The sequence below is a fragment of the Halichoerus grypus genome, chromosome 10, assembly GCF_964656455.1.
Source record: "Halichoerus grypus chromosome 10, mHalGry1.hap1.1, whole genome shotgun sequence".
Lineage (NCBI taxonomy): Eukaryota > Metazoa > Chordata > Mammalia > Carnivora > Phocidae > Halichoerus > Halichoerus grypus.
The window spans coordinates 64,517,677-64,543,388 of NC_135721.1; the positions used below are offsets into that span (position 1 = coordinate 64,517,677).

General features: G+C 43.4%; 1 protein-coding gene across 4 annotated transcripts in view; it reads right to left on the reverse strand.

Moving 5' to 3' along the window:
- Nucleotides 1-25,712, reverse strand: part of EML6 (EMAP like 6) — a 260,832-nt gene that overhangs the window by 37,222 nt on the left and 197,898 nt on the right. For all 4 annotated transcript variants that reach the window (XR_013441823.1, XR_004923257.2, XM_078056549.1 and 1 more), the window contains exons 22-27: nt 23,871-24,023; nt 23,577-23,708; nt 16,431-16,519; nt 12,586-12,762; nt 5,242-5,443; nt 4,996-5,122 (exon numbers count right to left, since the gene is read on the reverse strand). Coding sequence is in view for 2 of the 4 variants with exons in the window: in XM_078056549.1 (XP_077912675.1) it covers nt 4,996-5,122; nt 5,242-5,443; nt 12,586-12,762; nt 16,431-16,519; nt 23,577-23,708; nt 23,871-24,023 (880 nt within the window). In the remaining 2 variants the exon portion in view is untranslated. The remainder of the gene's footprint in view (nt 1-4,995; nt 5,123-5,241; nt 5,444-12,585; nt 12,763-16,430; nt 16,520-23,576; nt 23,709-23,870; nt 24,024-25,712) is intronic.

Consider the following 25,712-nt stretch of genomic DNA (forward strand, 5'->3'; position numbering starts at 1 on the left):
AGTTGATGCTATGAATGCCAACTCTTAGGCCAGAGGGTAAAGGATCAAAAATGGAATTAGATCCACCTAAAGCTTGGGCCTTCTGGGTGATGTCTCTTAATGTTGACTTTCCTCCCTGTCTTACTGCGTGCACTGGTCATGGTCATCTGGGGAGTGGCCAAGCACAGAGCCAGAGTTTCTGGAAGAGTCCGGGAGGAGTTCTGGGCAGGGTGGGGGTGGGAGGGGAGGATTCAGTTCTATGGGAATGACACGGGAGTTTCTGGTGCCTGGTAGAATCCTTACCCCACAGGGGCATCGGTTACGTTCCAGGAGGAATTTGAAAGACTAGGGGAAGTTGGTTCTTTTAGAAGATAGTGTGTTACCTCCTACTCTGTGTTTTCACTTGGTGTATCTTTTGTCATAACAAACACAACCTTTACATCCTCTGACTGTTGACCTCTTCTAACATTCGTATTACTATCTAGTTGTGCAAAACAAGCACGTGGCAAGAGCAGGAGTCTATGACTGTCCCAGCCAGCAGGGGATGATATGGACGTGGACCAGAGACCACTACGTATTGTGTCTCACTCTCTCTCCTTCCAAGTGGCAGTTTAAAAAACTATCCTCATTCTGTCCTCTCTTTACCACTGTCTATTTGGCATGTTAGGGTGGTCAACATTATCATCAGTCACAGGACTATGAAGAACTTTATCTGGACCTGGATGAGAAGACTTCATAGCTCCCCGAGATCCTGGATGTGCGGCTGGACACAGTAACTGATTGAAACTCTTTGGGGAGGGGCTAACTGTGTTTCCAATCATTTATGTGGGAGAGCTTAAAGTGGAGCATTTTAAGAGTGTGTATATGACCAAAAAAAAGGCGGAGGGCAGTAGACATGTCCTGTTTTGGGTTCATATAGAAATCAAATTTTGGGGGCACCTGGGCGGCTCAGTCGGTTAAGTGGCTGACTTCGGCTTGAGTTGTGATCCCAGGGTCCTCCGATAGAGCCCCACATCGGGCTCCTTTCTCAGCAGGGAGCCTGCTTCTCCCTCTACCTGCTGCTCCCCCTGCTTGTGCTTGCTCTCTCTTCCCCCCATCCCGTGTCAAATAAACAAATAAAGCTTAAAATCAAATTTTGTTAATCACCTTGGACTTTCACTTCTGGTAGAGGTGATTACACTACTAGTCTATGGGTGGCATATAATTACTTTCTTGAACAGTCAATAAAAGGCTCATAGTTTACAGATCACCAGTGATTGGTTCAAGTGTGGTCATGTGACCCACAGAGCCAATAGTACATCATAAAACATTTGCAAGGACTTGTCAATCAGAGGTAGTTCTTTCCTGCTGGGCTCTAAGGTCCAGGCACTGTAGTCATTTTGCTACTTGAATTGCAATAACTGAGAGAAAGCAGAACTGAGATATGGAGAGAGAATAGCAAGATTTGAGTTTCCCTATCATGGGACACCTGAAGTCACACTATCCCTGGATTTTCAGATTTGTCAGCCAATAGGATCCTTTCGCTTAGGCCAGTTTGGGCTAGGTGACCTCCCTAAAACTGAAAGTCGTACCTTATACATTAGAAAATGACATATCAACTTGGTGTGAACTTGGTAAAGTGGTGAAAGAAACTTCTTAATTTTATAGGCAACTCTAGTAATCTGGTTCTGAGCAAATTTCAGGGCTTTTCTCCTGATGAGTTCAGAACTGTTTTTACTGAAGTGAGAACACAGTATTTTGGTACTATCTCTTGTGCTGTGATGATGGTAGGCGTTTTGTATCTTAAATTGCTCTGAAAACCATGCTTCCCCTCCTGTTTTTTTCTTTTCTGAAAAAGAACTGACATTTAAAGTATTTATTAAGTAATAACTTTAAGTTTGCAGGTGGATGAAACAGCCATAATATTGAGAAAACACAGCAAAGTAGGAATGACACCAGAAGTTGAAAGCAAGAGGGTGTGTCAGGGTGGAGGTGGGAACGTGAGAGGCAGGAGGGGTTTGGAAAGGTTGCTTTAAGACCAGAACTGAAGTCAGCAGAGGATGAAGAAGAGCACTATGGGGCAGCCCTAAATATGCAGATGAGGTCTAAAAGCACAGGTTCCCCAAACCTGACTTTCCTCAGCCACATGCCACACACTGCAGGTGAGCAACAGGATTGCCCAAGAGTTCACCCAAGGTTGGGTACTGGCTAGACCAGTGTGGCTAGATGAAAGAGGGAAGGCATCCCAGTGTGCTAGAGCAAAGTTGAAGTGGGAGACCATGATACTTGATAAACACTTGGAAGGGATTACATATTTGGTAGGTATATCTCAGTATTCTTTTGAGAGCAATTACAAATTTCTCTCCAATTTCCCACTTCTCAAGAGATTGGAACTAAAGATCAGGTGGCTGTTGAAGAATCAAAACTCACGGTGTGTTAGAAATTGTACAAAGAAGCACAATCCAAAGCCTCGCAGCTCTTTTAAAATCAAATAACTGAGTCTAATTAGAACCAATCTAGGACTATCTGAAATGTCTGGAATCTAGGAACCAATCTAGGACTATCTGAAATATCTCTGGAATTAGAGATGCAGTTGCTTAAAAACTAACTGGTACATAATGTGCAGCTGTCTGCAAGGCACTATTATCAATATGATGGATCCTGTGCTCATTTCACTGTTCTAAAGTGGAAAAGGATTTAAACCGGAAGTAGAATTTTCTGAAACATTGGTAAAAGGCAAAACAAGTCCTTGCACTGAGTGAGAGGCTGTTCCGAGCTCACACCTCTTGTAATTCTCCAGTGTTTGTCTCCCATTAGTCTTAGTGGGGGGCATGTCTTGGCCCAGGTGTTTAGAAAAGGCACCCAGGTATCTACAGGTATGCCTGGGAGGGAACAACGAAGGGCAGGTCAAGAAGAGCCTCTGTCTCTCCAATCAGGAGGGTTTGAAGGGCCAGAGGGAAGAGTATCAGGGCTGACAGTCCTGAATATTGGCAGGGAGAAGCCAGGTGCTGCCTGACCCCAGACTCTTCTTGTCTGAGGTCCCCAGCATTTCTGTCTCTGCCTCTCTCTCTTCGGCTTGGGATGCTGGAGCCCACAGAGCCCGTTTCTTATCCCAGGTGAGGACTCAGGTGAGGTATTTGCCTAGCTTATTGCAAAAGTCCTCCCCACCCCACTTTCCTTCTCTCATCCTGCTTTTTCACAAAGTCTCTGAACATCCCGCCTTGTCTGGTGCCCCCTTCTCTCTTCTGCAGATCAGATGCTGTCTACAAGGGGAAGTTCAGATGAGCCTCAGTTTAGGTTAGAAACCAACTGCAGTGTTTGGAATTGGGAATTTGCTTAGATTTCTAAATCTTAGTGGCCGGCCTAAGTCTCAACATGATGAAGCACTGGGTTGTAGACATCAGCCAGAAACAACCTTGGAATAATAGCCAAGTCAACTCATTTCATAATGTTATGTGACATTGGAAAGGTTGAGTAATTTTTCTCCCAAAAGAATGTTTAATTTAGGCCAAATGTTTCTAAGGGTGGATTATTTAAGGGTGAGGTTTATTAAGGCACTTATGTACATATGATTCTTTTCTTTCTTTATTCTAAGTAGTAGGCCCTTAAAAATTATTTTCTCTTCGTGGCCTCTAGAAAAACCATGTTGCAAGAAGATAAACCATAATTTATTTTATTTTATTTTTTTTTTAAGATTTTATTTATTTATTTGAGAGAGAGAGAATGAGAGAGACAGCACATGAGAGGGGGGAGGGCCAGAGGGAGAAGCAGACTCCCTGCCGAGCAGGGAGCCCGATGCGGGACTCGATCCCGGGACTCCAGGATCATGACCTGAGCCGAAGGCAGTCGCTTAACCAACTGAGCCACCCAGGCGCCCTAAACCATAATTTATAGACTACTGCAGAAAAATCTCTAATTTTTTTTAAGCAAAAGAGAACTCTGAATCTTCACAGTGACATCTAACAAAAATGTCAGGGATGAATTAGGGATTTTTGCAGCAGATTCCATCTGTTTATGTATAGCACCCCCACTGTTTATCAAGCTTATTTTAACATCTAGCAATGAACTAAAGCAGGAGGGAGAAATATTTTTTTATATTTACATTCCCACCTAATTTTAAGAAGTGATAGATCAAATTTTTGAAATAATTATTATTAGGCAGAAAGCCACACTGAATGCAAAAAAAAACCAACTTGAATCTCATTAATTATAGTGGGACAAGGGTACTTGTGAACACCGAACCCCATGTCATTATAAAGAACCCACAGAGAATTCTTAAAACATTTTTGTGATCCATTAAATTCTCTTCAGATGTTAGAGTTTTAGTGAGTATTTATCCTTCCTAGTATGAATATGATAAATTAAGAAATTGTAGTAACTGGGAGCTTTTTTCTTAAAAGTGCCTAAGTATTTGGCTATTGCCCTTATCAATACTCATAACAGCACATCAGAAAGGCCTAAAATGACATCTGAAACTCTCTTTCTATATAAGGATCCCGAGGTGGCAAAAACAAATTGGTTAGGTCTGGACTCACCAAACCCACCTGAACAATCTTGGGCAGGTGAAGACACAATGAGAGAAGGTATGCCAAGTGATACAGTGTAATGCACAGACTCTGGTAAGAACAGAGGATTATTTTTCATGACCCACAAATATTCCTCCAGGACCTTAGAAGCCCTCCCACCCTCCTACCCCTCTAATCAGCATGTTTCCTGTTAGCCATCACATTCCAGACAGTGTGTGGCTATCCTGACATCCTTTCTGGGCAAGGGAAACCTGGTTCAACCAGATCTCACGTCTACTCAAGTCATATTCCACAACCAACTTCCGCAAAGTGTAACCCACCCTTTGCCACATATCAAGGGGCCATGGGCGATTTTCCCCAGTTTCAGTTTGTACGGAGGTTAAGACTCTGTGCATATACACAAAAGACTAGCTGAGGTAGCAACTCTGAGGGCAAAGAAAATGAACTCTTGTTGAAATCAGTTTCTTGTCATCAGATGTAGTAAATGCAAACAAACCTGGCGACACCATACCTTTCTTCCACCGAAACTTCTTTCAGCTGCTGGTGTGGTTTGGTGCCTTCCATCTCCCTGATGCTCACTGCATAGATCTTGGTGGTGTAATCAATGGCCTTCTCTCTAGCAACGTCACTGTCATAGCCTCAAACAATGGAAAGGAACAGGGGCCTGGAGTTGGTTGGCAGTGGGAAGGGAGAATGTGGGGGAGGGGGGGAATGTGTGGGAAGGGTAGCCGGCTTGCGGCAGGTGGGGCTCACTCACCTCCGTCCTCTTCCGCGTCTGTGTCCGACTCCTCGCTGTCCACCAGTTTGCTCTCTTGGGTCCCCACAAACTCCCTCGTCCAGATCATCAAGGCGGTGTCGGCACCGCCAACCGTGAGCAGCACAGAGTCGCTGTGCAGCCACCTCACATTGGTGACGTGTGCGCTGTGCCCCACATACTTCTTGAATCTTGCATGCTGGCCCTGTAAAGCCAGAAACCCGTGAGCACCCCATCCAGAGTCTCATTACTCCTGTCTCCAGACTACTTCCTCCATGTTCTTTTCCAGAGTGGCTTCTAGTGGATACAAATTAAGCAGTCGATCTAAGCAGCAACTTCCCTCTGTTTCTTTAGAGTGTAAGCTCCATGAGGGCAGGAACTCAGTCTCTTTTTTTCCTAAAACATTACCTGGCTCATCATGGGTCCTCAGTATGTAGTTTGTGAGGGAAGGAACGAAATGTTAGACTACAGACCCTACTTGTGGGAGCCTAATGAAGTGTACAAAGCTTATTTGTTTCTCTCAAATATTAAATGTACATTCTCCAGGGGTCTCTAGTGTAAACTCCTGATGGTTAGTCTGGCTGACATTTGAGTTCAGAAGTGTCTTCACAGTCATCCTCCATAGTGGCTTTTGTACCACAGCCCAGGCTAGGACAGAAGAGCAAGGGACCGCTTATAATCCTGGGGCCTAAAGTAAGATTTAAAATGAACACAGCAGTTTCTGCCACGGATACTGTAAACGGTTTTCACTGGCAACACTCAAATAATTGGTTTTAAAACAAAGTAAGCTCCTTTTCAACAAGCATAACCAAATAAAAGAGCCCAACTTATGAGTGATTACGGAAAGCTCTTCAGAGTTGCACACCCAGGCCACACACCGTTCATCCCAGGTGGGGAAGGGTGAGGGTGGAGTATGAGTCGGCTGCTCACACTGGGCAGTCCTGACATGTGGTGGAAGTCGAAGCTGCCACCAGAAACCAGCTTCCATTTTTGGCTCATGAGCCATGGCCTGGCAAAGACAGCTCCAGCGAGAGCCATTTAAAGAGGGAGAGTTTTTCCATCCTCTCAGCAACAAGCAGAGAATACCCTGACCGATGTGGGAAGCTGCATGCTTTTTCTGAGGTTGTGAGAGGGCCATCGGTGTCCCCGATGGAAACTGGTCTCAGTAACAGAAGAAGCTTCCAGAGGGTTTAGGACTGGCATGCTAAGGAACCTGAAACCAGCACAGACACATGGCAGGAGACAGGTGCAGCAGAGTGTATGACTCTGTATCGGGCAGACCCCTCCCTGACAGCGGAGTGGAAATGCCCACTCCTCAACAGAATACTGAGTGTAGAAAGATTAGGGAAGCAGACAGGCAGGCCATATTTCCAGGAAGCCTTCCAGAGCCACTAGTTGCTAGAAAATAGGCACATTTTCTAGCATTGAAAATAAGGATTTCCAAGGGAAACCACTATTCACATCGTTCTATGTGAGATCATGGGAGCAAAGAGGCCAGCTAGAGTGGCTGCAGCCCTGTGTCCTGCTGGTCTCCCAGTTGGAAGCAGGAACCTGCCCACTGTATCTACTACACATACAAGCTTATTTCTTGAGGTGGACAAAGAAAAAGAGCCTGAGGAATGCTGCTCCATACCCCTCCTTATATAATGGGATATACGGTTGCTAGACAGGATGAAAGAAGAAATCCAAAAAGAAAGGTTCAGGAGAAAAAATATTCTAAGGTGATCATAATCAGGTTGCAGAGGGGAAGAAAGTGACAGAGGAGAAAGAGGAAAAAGTTCTGAGCCACTAAAGCAATTTAACAAAGCTGAGATTCTTGCAGCAGAGGGGGATTAAAGATTCTCAGAATATGAAACAAGATCACTGCTCCATGGAACAATAAAGGGAATTCGCACTTACTAGACATTTCCAGGAAACTAGCTGCTCCCCCAGGAGGAACAGCCCAGCAGGGATGTTTGGTGCTCCCTGAGGGCTTATGAAAGGAGCCTCCTGAAGACCTGGCAGAGCTGGTCCGATGAGCTGTCCTTCTGGGTCACCACGTCAAACCACGCATTTGTGTATCACTCATCAGGACTCACTACCACAACTTGCCTCTTTCCCTGAGTCATGACAGAACAGAGAATCTGGAATATGTCCCCACAGGACTGGGTGTTAACTGCTGTTCGGTGAGAAATTCCTGAGAGTTTGATGAAAGCGATGTACCCTCTCCCCAGATTCACAACATTTCACATAGAGTTTCTCTGCCTGTAACACTTAATGGACAAAGTTCCTCTCAGAAGAACAATTCTCTAGAGCCTTTGGTTTTCTGAGAAGGAGACTTGAGAATGTAAGGGTGGGTTTTAGAAATATAAATGACATGGTGTATTTTAGCCTCGCTGGTAGAGTGGAAGGGAATGGAGGCTAAGGGAACAGTTGGCCAGCTATATAGATGGCATCCAAGGAGAGAGCTGGGGTTTCTGCTACACGATTTAAGGTACTAGAAGAATGGATGGACTCTGGGAAAGAAGAGTTTATTCCAGGGAGGCTAGAAATAAGGGGACTAATACCTCATCAAGAAGATTTTAAACTGTAAAACTGAATATATAAGAGCACGTATTAGTCATTGAAAGAAAACTGCCTGGGAGATAGGCCAAGTCACTCCTAGGAAAGGAGAACAAGAAAAAGAGTCAAGAAGAAGACCTGACATTAGAGTCTAACAAATGGAACTTGGACTTGGGGCAAAGAGATTGCTGTGTGGTGATGGGATCTCATTAAGACCCGATGACATGGAACTCAATGCTAGAATACTGCAGTTGGGATGGTGTCTTAATGGGGTAGGGCTGTTCTAACAAGATACCACCTCCGGGGGAGGGGGCTTAAACAAAAGAAATTCATCTCTCACAGTTATGCGAAGAGGCTGGAAAGTTTAAGATCAAGGTGTCAGCCGATATGGTTCCTGGTGAGAGCTCCCTTCCTGGCTTGGACACACCACCTATGAGAACACAGCAAGTGTGCTTATGGCCTTTCCTCAGTGTGTGTGTGCATGGAGAGAGAGAGTGAGCTCTTTGGTGTCTCTTCTTACAAGAACACTAATCCTACTGGATCAGAACCCCAGCCTTATGCTCTCATTTAACCTTAATTATTTCTGCAAATTCCCTCTCTGTATATACAGTCACATTGGAAGGTAGGGCTGCAATATATGAATTTTGGTGGGGAAGCAAACATTCAGTCCTTAACAGATGGAGAACTTTGTCCCACAGACTCAGAGCACTGGAGGAGTATGACTATACAGCTAGAAATATTCATCAGCTTGGGTCAACATATTTAGGAGCGAAAGTGTGCCAGAAAAATCAGATTAAGACAAAGAAGAGGAAGAGAAGTGATACTATCAAAGTAGTTTACACTGACCAGGGGTTTTCAAATGCTTTTAAATTATGAAACTGTTTCTTCAATCAGATCTTACATAGCAGACCTCAAGAGTAAAAAGAAACAATCCAACTTAACATCGTGGATAAAAGATTTGTACAAACACTTCACAAATGGTCAATAAGGAAACAAAGAAGTGCTTAGTATCATTAGTCATCAGGGAAACATAAATTACAAACACAGTGAGATCACATTATCTGCTCCCGGGATAGCTAAATTTTACAAGTTGGACAACACTGAATGTTGGCAACTGGAACTCTCTTACCTTCTCTATGAGAATGTAAAATGATACAATCACTTTGGAAAAGGTCTGGCAGTTTCTTAAAAAGTTAAACATGCACTTCCCCCTATGACCCAGAAATTCCACTCCTATGTATTTACATAAGAGGGAGAAATCACGTCCATAAAGATTCATCCAAAAAATGTTGATAGCAGCTTTATTTCAACCAAACACTTGAAAAGCATGTGCCCATTGATAGCTGTGTGGATAAACAAACTCTATTCTATCCATACAATGGAATTCCATTCAGCTATAAAAAGGAACAGACTATTACTACACAGAACAGCAAGGAGGAATCTCAGAAACATTATCTGAATGAAAGAAGCCAGATACAAAACAGTACCTACTTGATCATTCCATTTATTTATTTTTTTTTAAGATTTTATTTATTTATTTGACAGAGACAGAGATAGCGAGAACAGGAACACAAGCAGGGGGAGTGGGAGAGGGAGAAGCAGGCTTCCCGCCAAGCAGGGAGCCCAATGTGGAGCTCTTTCCCAGGACCCTGAGATCATGACCTGAGCCCAAGGCAGATGCTGAACGACTGAGCCACCCAGGCGCCCCTTGATCATTCCATTTATATGAAGTTCTGGAACAGGTAAAACTTATCTATGGTGAAAAACAATGGAATAGTCTTCTCATGTGAGAATAGAAGTGGTGGCGGAGGGGGTGGGGCTTGACTCAGAAGTTAGCATGAAGAAACTTCCAGGGGTGATGATAGTGATATCTTGATAGGTGTTTGGATCATGTAGGTGTATGTATTTGTCAATGTTCATCAAAAGGCCTTAAGGGGCACCTTAAGGGGTGCCTGGGTGGCTCAGTTGGTTAAGCGTCTGCCTTTGACTCAGGTCATGATCCCAGGGTCCTGGGATCGAGTCCCACATCGGGCTCCTTGCTCAGCGGGGAACCTGCTTCTCCCTCTGCCTGCAGATCCCCCTGCTTGTGTTCTCTCTGACAAATAAATAAATAGAATCTTTAAAAAAAATTTTTTGTGTATTTCAACTATATGTAAATTTTACTTAAAAAACACCATAAGCAAATATTGAACAATAGGTAATGATAGGCATGTTGAAACATTTAGGGGTAAGTACCCCGATATCTACAACTTACTTTGAATTATATACAGACTCTAGGTGATGGGGTTCCAGGGGTTCACTGTATCATTCTTTTGCCTTATCTATATGCTTGAACATTTTCATAACAAAATATTGGAAGAAAATCTTACACAGAAACTCAATGCATAAGATACAAAACAGAGAGCGACTCTGGCGAAAGCAGGGGTGGGGCCCCAGAGCCCCTTCAGTTGGCCCCTACCTTGTTGCTTGGGGTTGTCCTTGAGGAACCTCCTTGGAACTCTGGGAGTTGGAGGAACACAGCTTGAAATTTCTGCTATAGGCAGCCCATGTGGGCAGGATGGGGATGTGGATGATGAATTCCCAGGAACAACAATGAATCTAGCTCAGGAACATGATGCAGTGGTACCGTGGGGATTTCAGCTATCTAAAGATCTGCCCCAACCTGTCTACTAAAACCAGGGTATCACTAACTTTTTACTTGTCCCGTGAGCAAACTCATTTCAAAAAATGTAGAAGTAGGAAGGAAAAGTGCTACAAAGTACTGAACTCTGATCAAATAGGAAGGAGGGGACTGGTAGGTGGTGGTGAAGTCATGAATCATTGGGGGAAGGCTACCAGGTGGCTTTGGAATTTGGGATGGATGATGAAGGGAACATTGGACATACATCAGAAGTGTATCTTACAAAAAAACTACAAAAATAATAATCTGACAGTATTTAACAAATGTAAGAGGAAGGCATCTAAAGAAACCCACATTGCTGCCAAGGGAACAGGTGTGATTAAGTGTACACATGACAGAGGAGTAGATAACTGGGGATGAATACAAAAGTCTTGCACAGACAACTTTAATATACTTTCAGGAATGCTGAAGTCAAAACCCAAGACAAGTGAAAAGGAATATAAAGATATATTTAGGGCTAGAGAAAAAAACAGACCAAAGTTAGGAACACTTCTTAGATGAGATGATTTAATAGCAACAGAAAGCAGATGTACTTATCTCCTCTATAAAGGGAATGCTCTTCAAACTAGAAAGGGCAAAAGAGAGCTGTGTGCTTGAGTACAGGTCCTTCCAATGTGACCACAGAAGTCAGGTCAGTAACAGCTGGGAAGTTTAGAAACCAGGAGAGGTGGCATCAAACATAAAAAGGTTCCTGTATTCAAAAGGGAAAACAGGTAGACTCTGGCAAATATTGATTCATGAGTTGATGTAATCCCTGGGAAATTCTAAGGTGAATTATTACACAAAAGGTCAATAAACACTTGGAAAAGGAAGTAATGATTACTAAGCAGCGACAGGGGTTCACTGTGAACTGCATCTTTTACTGACTGGTTTATTAGAAGGAGAGATTAAGGATACCAGAGACATAGGCCATGTGGCTTGTAGCAAGATATTTTCCAAGTCATTAATGATGTGTCATTGGACTAGAGATAGAAATGTGAGCTCGGTGATAGCATAGTCAGGTAAATGTAAACGTCTATGATTGACTGAGGAACTCGAACTCAATGTGTACACTAATAAACAGAGTATCAAAATGAATGGGGCTCCTGCCGCTTGGTTGTTCTAGTCTTTTTTTTTTTTTCTCCCCATGATTGAAAACTTCCACTTGTGAAATGAGAAGATAATGTGAGGCTGGAAAGGAAAGTAAGTATTTTGAAAAGGTATTTAAAAGATGTTGACAGGTTAGAACAACAAGGTGTAGTAAGATAAATCTCATTTGGGTACAAATATAAAGTTCTGTACTCAAATTTTAGAAAATCAATTGTGTACATATGAGGGATAACCTAAACATTTTTTTTTTTTTTTAGAATGAAATCTATGATTCAGTTGCATAGTGTGTCGGCCCACAGAGTTGGTGCCATTTTAGTTTGATTTAATCCAAATACAAAATCCAAAGAAGAAGGTAAGAGTCCCACTGAGCCTGAGCTGGTCAACATCTGAAGTGGTGAATTCCATTTCAGCTGAAAGAGTCTGGAATGGAACTGATAACACGGAGTGTGCTCAGAGGCAGGGCAGCTGGAAACCACGTCCTGTGGGAAATGGCTGAAGAACCGGACACATTTAGGCAGGAGAAAATGAGATTTCAGGGAGTCAAATACTATCTTCCTCCACACGAAGACCGTTAGAGGACCGCAGTTATTTGGTGATGGTTCAGAAGGCAGAACTTTGGCTAAAGAGAAGAAATTTCCGCTCTGTATAGAGCAGAACATTTTGACAACTGAACTATTTAATAATGAATTGGGCTGCTTTGTGAGGTAGTAAATCCCTCCTCTCTGGAAGTATGCTAGTACATGTTGGAAGGACACTGGTCCAAGACATTGTAAAGAAATTCCTCCTTTGCAGTTGGTGAGATGTTGGATTTAATGGCCACTGAAGGCCTTTCAAGGAAGAATTCGATACCATGAGAATCAGACTTCTATAGTAAATAAGTCATGAGGTGTTTAGATAGCATTCATAACAAGAGGGCTGCTGATGACATTACTGACTTCTTATGCCTTCAATATTTAAAAATCCACTTAGATACAATACATAGATTTTAAGTTATTAATGAGACTGAGCAAGTATATATAATAAACATGCAGTATTACCTTGACGGGATAGGAGAAAAGCTTAACAAAGCCAAAATCATCTCCAGTTGCTAGGAGGGAACAGTCTTTGGTAAGACTGGCCGCATTGACCTCAGTCACGTCGCTATGCGCAGGCCAGATGCCCTCGCAGGTGGGCCCCAGGACGCACGTCCATGTGTCCCACTCGATTTTCTCGATCTTAAAAAGAAGGAAAGAAAGTTAACATACTTTTGCACAACCTAGAGATCTTGTTTAACGGAAGCACAGTCACAGTTGGCGTGCAACGTTACATTAGTTCCCAGTGTACAGCACGGTGACTGGACACGTCTATGCGTCCACTGAGTTCTGCTCAGCATGAGTGCAGCTCCCATCTGTCACCATCCAGCCCTATTACAATACCACTGACTGCCTTCCTTATGCCGTATCATCTGTTTTTCTTTTAAAAGAAACGATACGAAGCGGAGTCGTTCTAACTGACGACTTCGCCAACATCAGGCATTTGTGTTGTGATCTGAGGGGCGGAAGTTCTAAGCTGCATTTTCTGAGTGGCATCTGCATTATCTTAATAAACACTACAGTCAGATAGCCATATATTTTTCTACAGATAGAATCAACATTTCAGAATTGTGGAAACCAGAGAGTAAGAAAGCTTTTTTTAGTTCTTTCCTAGATATTTACCATCATTGAATCCATAAGCTGGATCAGGGTTTCTCAGTCTCAGCACTATTAACATTTTAGGCCGGATGATTCTCTGTTGTCAGGGGCTGTCCTGTGCACGGTAGTATTTTAGCAGCATCCCTGTCTTCTACCCCCTGGATGCCAGTAGTCCCCCTCCCCAAGTTGTCCTCAGACATCGGCAAATGTCCCTGGGGGAGGGGGCAAAATTGCTGCCAAGTGAGAACCACTGAGCTACATTGATCACTCGGGCTGATCAGTTAACAAACTATTTTAAAAAGTCACAGATACAACTTTTGTTTTGAAGGGCTGCTTTCTAGAAGGAATGAGTACTAAGATTCTGCAGCTAGCACAGAGACTATCTTAAAAATCTGAAGGACTATTCATATTGCATTGCCATGAATGTGTATTTTATCCTTTAAAACTATTTTGTCTGAAATTCATGGACAGAAGACTTAAAATTCGTATAGGTCCAATCCTGATATAATCTAGGCTTTCCTTTTTAAAATAAACAACAGTAACCACACTGTGTATTAGACTTTCCTGGGGGATTTGATCTGCTATTATCCCTTAGCATTACAGAGAAATGGCAAGATAAAGATGCAGCTAGGGTTTTAGTCACAACGTGGGGAGGTGTTGAATGTGTTTTAGTTACTTAAATTTCTCCTCATTTCTCGTTCTGTGTCCCTTCTGGACCCATGCAGAACTGGAACCAAAAAGCTGCGCTGGCCCTAGTGATTCGGGGTGCCTCGGGCAGGACTGCGGACTGAGGTGACTTGAGGTGGCTTAAACTGGCCTTTGCAGGAAGAGAAGGGAACCATTCCTGCTGGTTCTACAAGCAGGCTTTCTGGCCACTGACTCCCTTCCAGGTTCTAGATTCCATTTCTGAGACCCTCCCGTCCATCCCCAGGGCCAGCGCCCTTTGTGCCACTTTCCCTGACCTCGGTATCTAGGGCTCACCCTGTGGTCACCCCAGCAGCTCACCCTTGGCCAGATCTGGGCACTGTGGTCCCCAAGCAAATATCTCATTTGTTGGAAGCTATGGAAAATGCATTTAAAATGGAACATTAAGAATGACCCCCTGTAACTCGCAAAACCCCAAGGGGGTAAACTTGTTAAAAAATCCTGGAACTTAGATGGAAGAAGGGTCCTCAAAGGGTCTTTTCCACAGCACCTCCCCTCGGGCAGATGTGTCATTACCATCATGATTTTCCAGGGGAAGGAACTGAAGCCCAGAGAGGCGAGCCACGTCCGGCACAGCCGGCTTAGGAGCAGAGGGGAAGCGAGCTCGGGAGAGCTGGCCTCCTAGTTTAGTGCGGCTTTAACTGCACCGGGCTGCAGCAGGAGGATTTAAATAGATATTTTAATATTTGCCATACTTCACAATTTGCTCAGCAAGCTTTGCATTAGTTTCACCGTGGCTGGTTTTTTTTTTTTTTTTTTTTAAATCTTTTGTGGAAAGAGGATTTCCCAAATCCTTCATATGCAGCTGAAGGGCCTGACAATGCTGGTAAAGGAAATGCTGAGCTGCCTCTCTGGTGCCCTGAGGTGGCAAGCCCAGGGAGGCCCAGGCGTGGAAACATCAGCTGGATGGCCTCCCCAGACAGCGGCACCAGACAGCAGCCTCTGGGATACCAACCGTGTACCGCAGAGTGACAAGTGAGCTCTTCACAGCCCAAGCCTAGCATTGCAAGAAGCCTCGTAACACGAACTTCCCTCTTGTGCCTACTCTTCTTATACATAGTAAGTGCTCATCGGGCCCAAGCTGGCATCACTCCCCCTCCACCACTTGGTTAGACTGGATTCTATTTCAGTATACCTATTTTGGGGCACCAGAACATGAAGGGAAAATACAGATGCAGTGGTGTAAAATGATGCTTAACTACACAGGAGAAATCCAAGAGGCCCCGTGATCTAGCTGCCGAGTCACACATGGACCCCTCAAGACTGGGACCACAGCTCCACGGTTCTTACTCTCCTGGAGCTTTCATCTCCCTCTCTGTAAAAGGAGACTGACAACCATCACACAAGGCACTTCTGCAGACAAAAATACAGGCACATGAAGGGCCCGGCACGTTCACCAAGTATCCAGTGAACAAATGACATAAGTTAAAGTATCTCTTACTCAAGGCTACAGAAATTTCTTTTAAAAAGTTAAAACAGCAACTGATCAGAGAGAAATAAATTGGGATCTGGGAGTGAGAGCAATTGATCAGTAAATAATTTCCATGAATATGATGTCATCATCTAGAACAACTTCTGTTTCTTACGTAATGCCTTTGTACTTCTTTTAGAAACCACGAAAACATCATGAATGGGCCCATGTCCCAGGGTCCCTGGGGGCACTTTGCAACCATGGGAGAGTTTCTATTACCGGCAAACTGCAGTCAGAGAGAGGCAGATGCCTGTCCCTCAGCCGTGTATCCTCTGACCCCTTTCCCTCTAAAGAAGCAAGATTTCCTTTTCTTTCTTCAAAGGTTACATAGCAAATAAATTGCCTCCTGGGGCTAAGCGGAGGTCCTTAGTGCTCTATCAGGCAATTACCTTCTGGCCATCCGCGTTAGCACAGACCCTGAGAGAGCCACTTGCCCACAAGAGCAGCCGAGCCTTTAGGATGGCATTAGGTCATGGATTCAAAAATTGTATATAGGCTTTGATTTCAACAATTAAAAAATGACGTTAAGTGGCCAAGGACATTAGGAAAACAGGGAGAAGGGAAACAGTTTGATACAAATGGATGGTCAGGTTGTAGATAGGTTTTGTTTTGAAAAGTAATTTCTCTCACTGTTGCTGCAGAAGGTATTACTATAATAAATAGTAAAGAGTGAGAAAGCATGTTTCAGCAATTTATGTTCACAGAAAGCTGTGCGCAAAAGGACAGGGTGTGTCCAATGGAAGAAGTGCTATGTGGCATCCAAGCTGTTCGCTTAGTCGGTGTCTTCCAGCAGAGGGAAATGGAGCTGAAGGCCGACTGCACGAATGCATGATGCCACATCAGCAGCCCCGGGAATCCATAGGTCCTCAGAACGTAGGGAACCCGATTAAGCAGTCAGATTTAAGACGCGAGCAAGCTTAAAGGTACACTGAATATAACCCATACTGGTGGATAATAAGTGACAGGTTTTTATTTAAAATGCACATATTACATCTTCACAAAACACTTTTTAAAAAGCTCTGTGTAGGACTATTACCTCTGAAGGTCTTATTATATGCCGTTTGCCTCTTGGAGCTTCAAAAAAGAGTTGTTCTTTGGCACCCGAATTAACCTGCAGTAATTTTCCTGGTATGAGAGAATGAAGCAGAAAGACAATTCACATCTGCATTTATCTTTCTATTGTAAAGAGATAAGCATGGTTGCAACTATTCTGATTCATTTGAATCATTCTCATAAATTGAGCAAATAAATGGTAAATTCTCCAGAAGTGCATGTAAAGGCGATTGCATGGCATGGTGCAGGCCCCGAAGCCACCAGGAGGTTGTTAATGTGGACCTCATCCCTTTTAATGTGGGCTTGCACATCCCTCCTAGCATCAAGCCTGCTGTGTTTTACTCTGTTGCAAAGGAAGTACATATTTTTCAAAAGCTTGACAAAAACCGGGATTTTTTGCTCATTTGCCTGGTTGCACAAGCGTGCAGTAAAAGGAAATGGCTTTGGCAAGAACTATGGCATCAGAAGTGAGAACCTTGTGGCAAGCATCCACATCTATCCAGGCCTAAATTCTAAATTTGTCCTTTGAAGTTTAGAAACTGGAAGATAAGGATGTGTAGAACAACCTATAAATGCCCCCCACCCCATCTTACTTGAAAATTTGTAAAGAAATCCAAGATTTTCCCAAAACAAAGTGTTGAACAAAAATGGTCTTTTGGTCTGATGTAAAATTAAAATCTTGGATTCATTTTGATTAATGTTGAAGAAGATTAGATACCCTGATCCTCCTCCTAACACCTCACTAATTCTTTATGCCTTGAAATTTAAATGACTGAAAAGATACAGACTCTCTTATTTTTTCAGCATTCTTAAATCACAGGACATTTCAAACACACATAGAAGTAAGAAGAGTATGAAGAACCCCTATGTGCCCAGTCAATGTTCAGCTCTAACAGTTATTAGCACATGGCCCAACCCCATTCCATGAGCCTCCACTCAGGCCCTCACCAGATTATTCCGAAGCAAACCTCAGATGGCCTAATATTTCATCTGTAAATAATTCTGTGCATATTTACATCATACTATTTCTTCCCCCGCTTTTCCCCCACAACTCTGTACATCTAGTGGTCTTGAAATGTCCTTCCTGCAAAAGTAATATCAAAAAAGAACTTTGTGTCTTCTATCATGCTCTTGAATGCTCAGGTGGGTACCACCTGGGTCTGCAGGCTGGTTTCGCTAACCTTCTGAAGATGCAGGTCTATTTCTCAGTGATTAATTAAAAATAAGTCTCTCTAATTTTGTAACCGAAAACCTTAACTGTTTCTAATTTGCTGGGTTATAATATGGTGATGAGGGGCCTTGGCTGTGAGGAGCAAGTGAATCTGAAAACATTTCCTTAGAAAGGGGCACATTTCCCTGAATTTATGGCTGAACATACACAAACAAGAAAAAAAAAGGCAGTTAAATTAGTTTTGGCTATTTAGTATTATAAGAAAATGAATAATCAATATTTTTCCAATGACTAAATAGACCTACAAAGTATTTTTTAGGATTCTCAAGAGGAAGTGCAAATAACAAATGACCTGGAAAAGGGATTAAAGGATTCAATGAAAACAGCCTTTGATTCAGCGGCTAATTTTAGATGACTTCTGGCCATGAGATACTAAGAGAATTCAAAGAATTATAATTCCCAGATAATCCCAACAATTCACTTTACACAGTAGTTTCAGAGATAATATCTTACCTAAAGAACACCCTAAAATTATTAGCATAGTTAAGTGAAGCACTTTATGACTGCAAGATTATTAGAAAATCTAAACACAAGAGACAAGCACCAGAAGTGCTCTCCAGCACCATAATGCCCGTGGGGTACCAATCTAGTTCGTGCCCCTTCCCTGAGAACTGCCCCCGACCTCGGGCTGGACCCCTGTGGTCGTGTTTGTCCTCTGGAGGACAATGACCCAGGACGGGCCGGGCCAGAGATGGGAGTGGGCACTCAAATTCTCTTTCCTTGGAACTCAGAATCTAGGAGACCCAATCAGTGGGTGCCTAGCTGGGATAAGATGTGGACTTTGGAAGTGAGAGTGGCATTTTGGGGTGACTGAGTGGACCGAGTGCAAATGAATTAAGGAAAGCTGCCTGTGCAGAGAGAGGGGCCAAAAACAGACACTAGACCAAGGACAGCAGTGGACACTGAACTGAGCTGCCTCGGAGCAGGAGAGGAGAGAAGAGGGGAGAAGTGCCTGCTTGGTTCGTTCCTAAAGACAGTTCCTCAGGAGACGTTGCTTCCTGCTCTTGGATTCTATGAGCTATCCTTGTATCTTCCCAATAAGCTCATTCTTCATTATCATTTTAAAAATTTTAAGCTGAGTGGGTTTGAGTTCCTTGCAACCAAGGATACGAAGGAATTTTAAAAAATTGCAACAATTCTTTGCTAGGAAAGTGGAATTATGGGTGTGATTCCTCCCCCTGCCCCCACCCTATTCTTTACCGAGGTTATTACTCTTTTTTTTTTTTTAAGCATAGAGAAAATATTTAGGTCACCACTCTTTTTTTCTGCTGCCTTCTTCTCTGTCATATAAGCACCGAAATATTCTGAGAACAGAAGCAAAGAGCAAAAAATCTGTATAATCCACGTATAATTGCCCCTTAGTAAGAGTAACCCTATTCTTTCAGAATCCCCAAATTTTTATTCACTAGAAATGTCTACTCACAAGGAGGAAGAGAACTGGAAAGTCCAGATGTCCTCATTACTAAGCAGGTATAGGAAACCACAATCCCCGCAGGTGTATAGAGCTATAGAATCCACAAAATGATTCACACCCATCATCCCAGTTGCTATATAATTCACAAGTTAGAACAGTTCCAAAATTCATACTAAATGTACCAAATATATCAGACCATTTGCAATGAAAATGGCAAAGAGCATTCTATTACGGCCCAAAGTGTTCACTGGTAAAAATCTTATAGTACTGATATTTCTAGAAACGAACTAATATCAGCTAGAAAATGTTCTTCCCTTATTTTCTCTCTCCCCACATTTTTTTCTCCTTTCTCAAGCATTCTGTACAGGAGCTTTCATTCAGGGGTAGCTGATATTCCTGCAACAGCCTGATGCGCTTTTTGGTTTCTTAGGACCCGTGGTTGCCATGGACACGAAAGGCTGCCGCGGCTGGTGACTGCACCATCCCCCACCCCTGACGAGCCAGCTGGCTCTGGCAAATGTATTCACTGTTTTTGACAAGATCAAAGGAATGAAACAGATCCCTGCTCCTGAATTCTGCTCTCTACCCCTGCCAGACCCTCGAGGCCCTGCCGTGAAAAGCTAGGTTGGTCTTGAGACAGTATGGCACATTCCTGAGGTCAGACACTTTGGGAACTGGGATATCAGGAGCACAAGCATACCAATGCGACACATGTCTCATGGCCATCACAGTGGAGTTAAACCAGGGAAGATCCATGGGCATACTTGCTCTTACTCTCCGGATGGCATAATGCCCCCTGAAAATCGGAAGTATTCTATTCTCCTCTCTGTCCATAGAAAACATTTGGTCTGATGCTGTCACCTGACCCAAGGGGCCACTTAGGACAAGAGATGAGGAGGCTTTTCAAAGACTCAGCCTCCTTACTCCCAGGGCCTTTTCCATCACCCTGAGCTCTGATGGACCACAGAGGCTGGCTTAGGGCAGAATTATGGAAATAGTGAGGTGTGCCTCTCTCCCTGCAAAGTGATGGCTCCACACTGAGGGCCATCTATATAGGCCGTCACCTGGACACCTGCATGATTGTGACCCACTGATCCTGGCCAAGATCTTGCTCTTTCCATCTAGGACTTACTCCTCTTTATATCCCTAGCATAGTTAAGTGATACACAAAGGGCCTACACATTTGCAGAATTAACTTTTTTTTAAATATTTTATTTGTTTATTTGAGAAAGAAAGAGAGAGCATGAGCAGGGGTAATGGCAGAGGGAGAGGGAGAAGCAGGCTCCCCGCTGAGCAGGGAGCCGCAATGCGGGGCTCGATCCCAGAACTTCGGGATCAGGACCGGAGTCAAAGGCAGACTGACTGAGACACCCAGGTGCCGTACATTTGCAGAATTAAAAAATAATACCAAAAATGCAAGTAAAAACCACAGTCAGATACCATTTCATACCTATGAGGATAGCGACTATAAAAAAGACCTCCCCAAACCTCAGAAATAACAAGTTTTGGTGAGGAAGTAGAGAAATTGGAATGCTGTGCTCTGCTGGCAAGAATGTAAAGTGGTGTAGTCACTATGGAAAATGGTATGGTGGTTCTTAAATAAATTAAAAATACAATCACCATATGATTCAGCAATTCCCCTTCTGGGTCTATACCCCCAAAGAATTAAAAGCAGGGTCTAGTACACCCATGCTCATAGCAGCATTATTCACAATAACTAAAAGGTGGAAGCAACCCAGGTGTCCACTGATGGATGACTAGATAAACAAAATGTGGTCTATACATACAGTGGAGTATTGTTCAGCTTTAAAAAGGAAGGAAATTCTGACCCACGCTACAATATGGATTAATCTTGACATTATGTTAGGTGAAATAAATCAGTTACAAAAAACAAATACTGGAGGCGCCTGGGTGGTTCAGCTGGTTAATTTCAGCTTGGGTAGTAATCTCAGGGTCTTGAAATCGAGCCCCACATCAGGCTCTGTGCTCAGCGGGGAGTCTGCTGGAGATTCTCTCTCTCGCTTTCCTCCTGCCCCTCCCCTCACTCATGTTCTCTCACTCTCTCTCTCTAAAATGAATGAATAAATCTTTTTTAAAAAAACCCAAATACTGTCTGATTCCACTTACATGAGTTACCTAGAGTAGTCAAATTCATGGAGACACAGAATGGTGGTTATCAGGGGCTGGGAGAAGGGGCGAAGGGGAGTTATTGATGGTTTACAAGACAGTTTGTGCAGATGGGCGGTGGTGAAGGGCACACAGCAATGTGGATGCAGCTAATGCCACTGAACTGTACGTTTAAAAATGGTTAAGATGGTAAATTTTATGTGTATCTACAATTAAAACTAATGTAAAAGAAATCTTCCCAACTGAAATTTATTCTTCCTATGTCCCATTTTCTCACGTAAATAATAACTGAGTGTAGCCCCCCCCATCAATGGTCACTGTAATGGTGGGATTTCACACGCTGCGCCACGTACCGTGTGGGTGTTGGATCCCCAACAAAACGATCCGTACTCTACTCTGTGTATGCATAAGGCTGGCCCTGAGTGTTCTAAACCCTGCTCCCATGATGGCATAAATAGGGACGTTAGCAAGAGGATATCCAGGGGGATGTCACTCCTTTTTTTTTTTTAAACAATAAAGCAGAGAACATGCATGGGGGTGGGGAGGCGCTGAGAAGCAACTGTCTCCCTCTACCCCCTCAGCCTCACTGGTCCCTAGAGGACTCTCAGGCCATCATTGTACTGCCTGGTCACCAAGGCCAGCCTAGGCCCTCGACACTGTGTCTGGCAGGGCTCTGATGTGAAAGTGAGAGGGACTTATGTGATCTCCCTCTGCCCTTGCTGGAACTTGCACCTTACAATCCACAGCATGTTTCCGTCCATCTAGTGCCCTGTATAAAACGCCTACGGGTTGTAAGGCTCAAATAAGGTCCAAATCCCAGGGCAGCAGGTATGGTTACAAATGAATACCTGCCTAGCAGAAGGATCCATCTGCCTATGGCCAGTACTTCAAGCAATACTTCAAATAAAGTATTCTGGCAACTCCGAAATCATCTCTTTCGGGTTGAGGCCCTCAGCCCCTCTCTCTCCTGGCTGATTTTAGTTGCTTTCCAACTCCAGGCTTACTCGTCCTCCCGAGGCAGCAGGGAATGCCCCATCTTAAGTTCCTTAGAGTTACCTGATACCTCCAGGATAAAGTTCAGCGCTCAGCTCCCTGGTGCATGATATAAATGTTCCTTTGCAGTCTGTCCTGGTCTGTCTCTCCACAGCCCCCTCCCTTCTTGCCCTCAGCCACTCAACATCACTATTTCTTAACCTCCCCCTGTTCTTCCCATCTCCTGTCTTGACATGCCATATTCCTTCTGAGTCTGGAATGCTCGTCCTAGACTTCACCATCTGGTGAACTTCTGTTCATCTTTCAAGATCCATCTCAAAGGACGTTGCTTCCATGAGGCTCCGTGGATTCCCCTGTGAGCTCTTTCCTCAAAGACACCCCTGGGCTTGGTGCTTTTCTATCACAATCAACTAAAACTTCTTTGGAAGCTGGGACCCCGCCCATTCCTAGATGCCTACCCCAAACTCTAACATCAGCCAAGTCTCTGGGATGAGACTTAAAAGTGACCCATCATGGAACACTACATCAAAAACTAATGATGTAATGTATGGTGATTAACGTATCATAATAAAAAAAAAAGTAAAAAAAAAAAAAAGTGACCCACACTGTAATAATGCTGCTCCACCCTGGGTCCTTAATGCTCACATGGCCCATTCAGAGGCCCTGCACGCCACTGCCCTGTGACTCACCGTTTCTCATTCCAATGCCTTACCGTTTGGGCGCCTGTACTTCAAGTACAAGTACGTCTCCCTCACTAACTTATACACTCTGGTGGAGAACTACAGGAACTGTGTCTTACTTCCGAATCATTCACATTTTCTGGCTTAAAACTTCGCACATGGTAGAAACTAGATTTGTTATGGGTGTGACTTAGAGGAGGTGGGGGGGCGGCTGGGAGTTCTGGAGAGTAGGATGATATTAGGTGAGCTGAATAGAGCTCTCTACCTCTGCCGGCAGGTGACAATTGCTGGAGACTTCTTGGGCAGTTCTCCAGGAGGTGGAGCACTGATAGGAAAAGGGAAAACGGGAAGGGAGAGACACAAGGCGATGACACAGCATGCCGAGCCCAAAGGTGAAGGAGTGGCTTGCTACGGTAACAGAAGGCATCGTGTACCTTTAACGGTCTTAAAACTCAAAGGCTTGAGTTAATAATAGTAACTGTAGTATTAGTAATAACACAGAAAAAATACTCAAAATGTTAATAGCAGGTGTCCCTGGGGTGTAAAGTCATTTATATTGGTTGTGGGTTCCCCACTCTGTTTTTCTCCAAAACTCAACTGTTCTTCTCTCTGGAAACAATACATGAATGGATATTGACTTTTTTAAAACAAAAATTTTATCTTAGAAGCCTCAACATACTTTACCTCTTGAGTCCCAGTCAATATGTGTAATATAACTAGAAGCACCTTTACAGATGCCAACGCGTTTGCTTGTAAGGACATTGTAAATATCCACAAAGTTATCATGGGAGGCCACAGCAAGGTATTTTCCTGTATCTGCAAAGAAAATGTGCAGTTAACACCCAAACGTTTTATACAGGAATTTACTTCCAGGAGCTTATTTCAAAATGGGGAAAAGGTCAAGGAAGTATTTAAATAGTCTATTCTTATAAATTTTTGTCCTGACATATTCTAGAAAGTTTCTGCTGTAATCTTCACCTTTTGAAAATTTAATATCAGAGATCATTTCTTTTCTGTGATGGAAGGAGACCATGTCTTCAACAGTGTCAGCATTTACGACCAGGAAACTCCCATCATTCAAGCCAACTGCTAAGGCTTTCCCATCAGGGGAGAAGGCACAGCATCTTCCCCCTACAAAAGAATCCACGAAGAACAGTTATTGTCATGATTCTGTTATCAAACAAACTCAATGAAGAGATGGACATTTGCATACGTGCATTATGCATAGACATGTGACTGTGTCTTTAACATTACTTCTGAGAACTAAAACTTTGTAATTTAGAACGTATCTTCTCTTCAAACCCAAGGGCAATGATCAGAATGCTAAAACAACTAACAACAAAACCCCATGAAACAAAACCTTTTCTATTTCTTTAAGGTTTATCCATTCATTTCTTACTACTTGAGTACATGGGATTTTCAAAAGACCCCAGGAGTGAATGAGGGAAAGGAGTGAAGGATTAATAAAACCAGTACCTTTGCTCCCAAGAAGAGAGATAATACTTAAGAATGGGAATTCTGGAATTCAGTTTCTAGAAACAATTTTTTTGGATATCATGCCTTACACATAAAACTTGCTTTAGAGACCTTGTTGATCTTAGAGTCACTCCAATACTTTGATCCATGGGTCCTAAGTCATAATTCCAGAGGTGAAAGATTTTGTCCTGCCTCTTCTGTCGTGGACAATACTCTTTCAAAAGGTGTCTCTAAACAGTACAAGCTGCCAGTGCCACGTGAGCAATGTTTTCTCCTGCTTTGCAGGGTCACAGAGAGATATTTCTGAATGAGTGTGGACTCTGTGTGTGGGGGTGTTTAATAGGAATACTGTTTAGTAATATCCCGCCCCCCCTTCTTATTGTCAAGACTTTGGTAAGCACGGCCCCAGGGATGGGACGGTCATACAGCTTTGTGCTAAGGCACTCCAAACTCAGCTTCCAACACTTCCCTCCGTCACGGTTCATGGTGTGCTGAAAGCTATGTCATACCAGTAACGGCAAACTGCCTTATCTAAATTCTATCTTCATTCATGCACTCAGGTAGCAACAAGTTATTTAGGTACTATGAGTCACACATGGTGCCAGGGCTCAGAGAACAAAAGACAAGCCTGCCCTTGAGGAGAGTCATCAAGATGAGGTTAACCATACACTTTATTATACAAACCAGGACACTTCTCAGAGTGAAAGGGAGAGCTAGTAATAATTACACCAGGAAAACTGCTATAAACTGGATTGAACGGTTATCCCATCTAAGATATGTTGATAATTGTTCTTTTGAACTAATTTTTAACCCAGTGAATAAAGTCCACTGTCTGATGTTGAAGTCACTCACAAGGAGGTCTTAGTGTATCATTTTCCCAGTATAAATTAGTGGTCAAATGATTCAGTCTTGCAGTGGTGAGAAGCATGGGCTTCAGAGTCAGACCTGGGTTTGAATCTTGGCTCCCCCACTTACTAAGGCCCACAAGTCCACTGTAAAGAAAGGCAAGATGGCAGAGAAAAACAGCTTTTGGCAGTAGCCGCAGGCATGTTCTCTGAAGCCACTCTGTCTGGGTGGGAGTTCAGTGCAATTTCAGGCAAACAACCGAAGTTCTCTGTGCTGCAGTCTCCTAATCTGTACGTGGTAATAATAATGGCCTTACTCCTTAGGTTCCCATGAAGACCAAATGCAAACTGCTAGGAGTCACCAACTCAACAGGATCAGCCACCATCACTGTTACTATTGTGTTGACATCTTTTTTCATTTTATTCCCTTGCAATATATTCTCCACGTCTCTCTACTTGTAAAACTACCCCATATAAATATTTTAGGGCAAGACCCCAA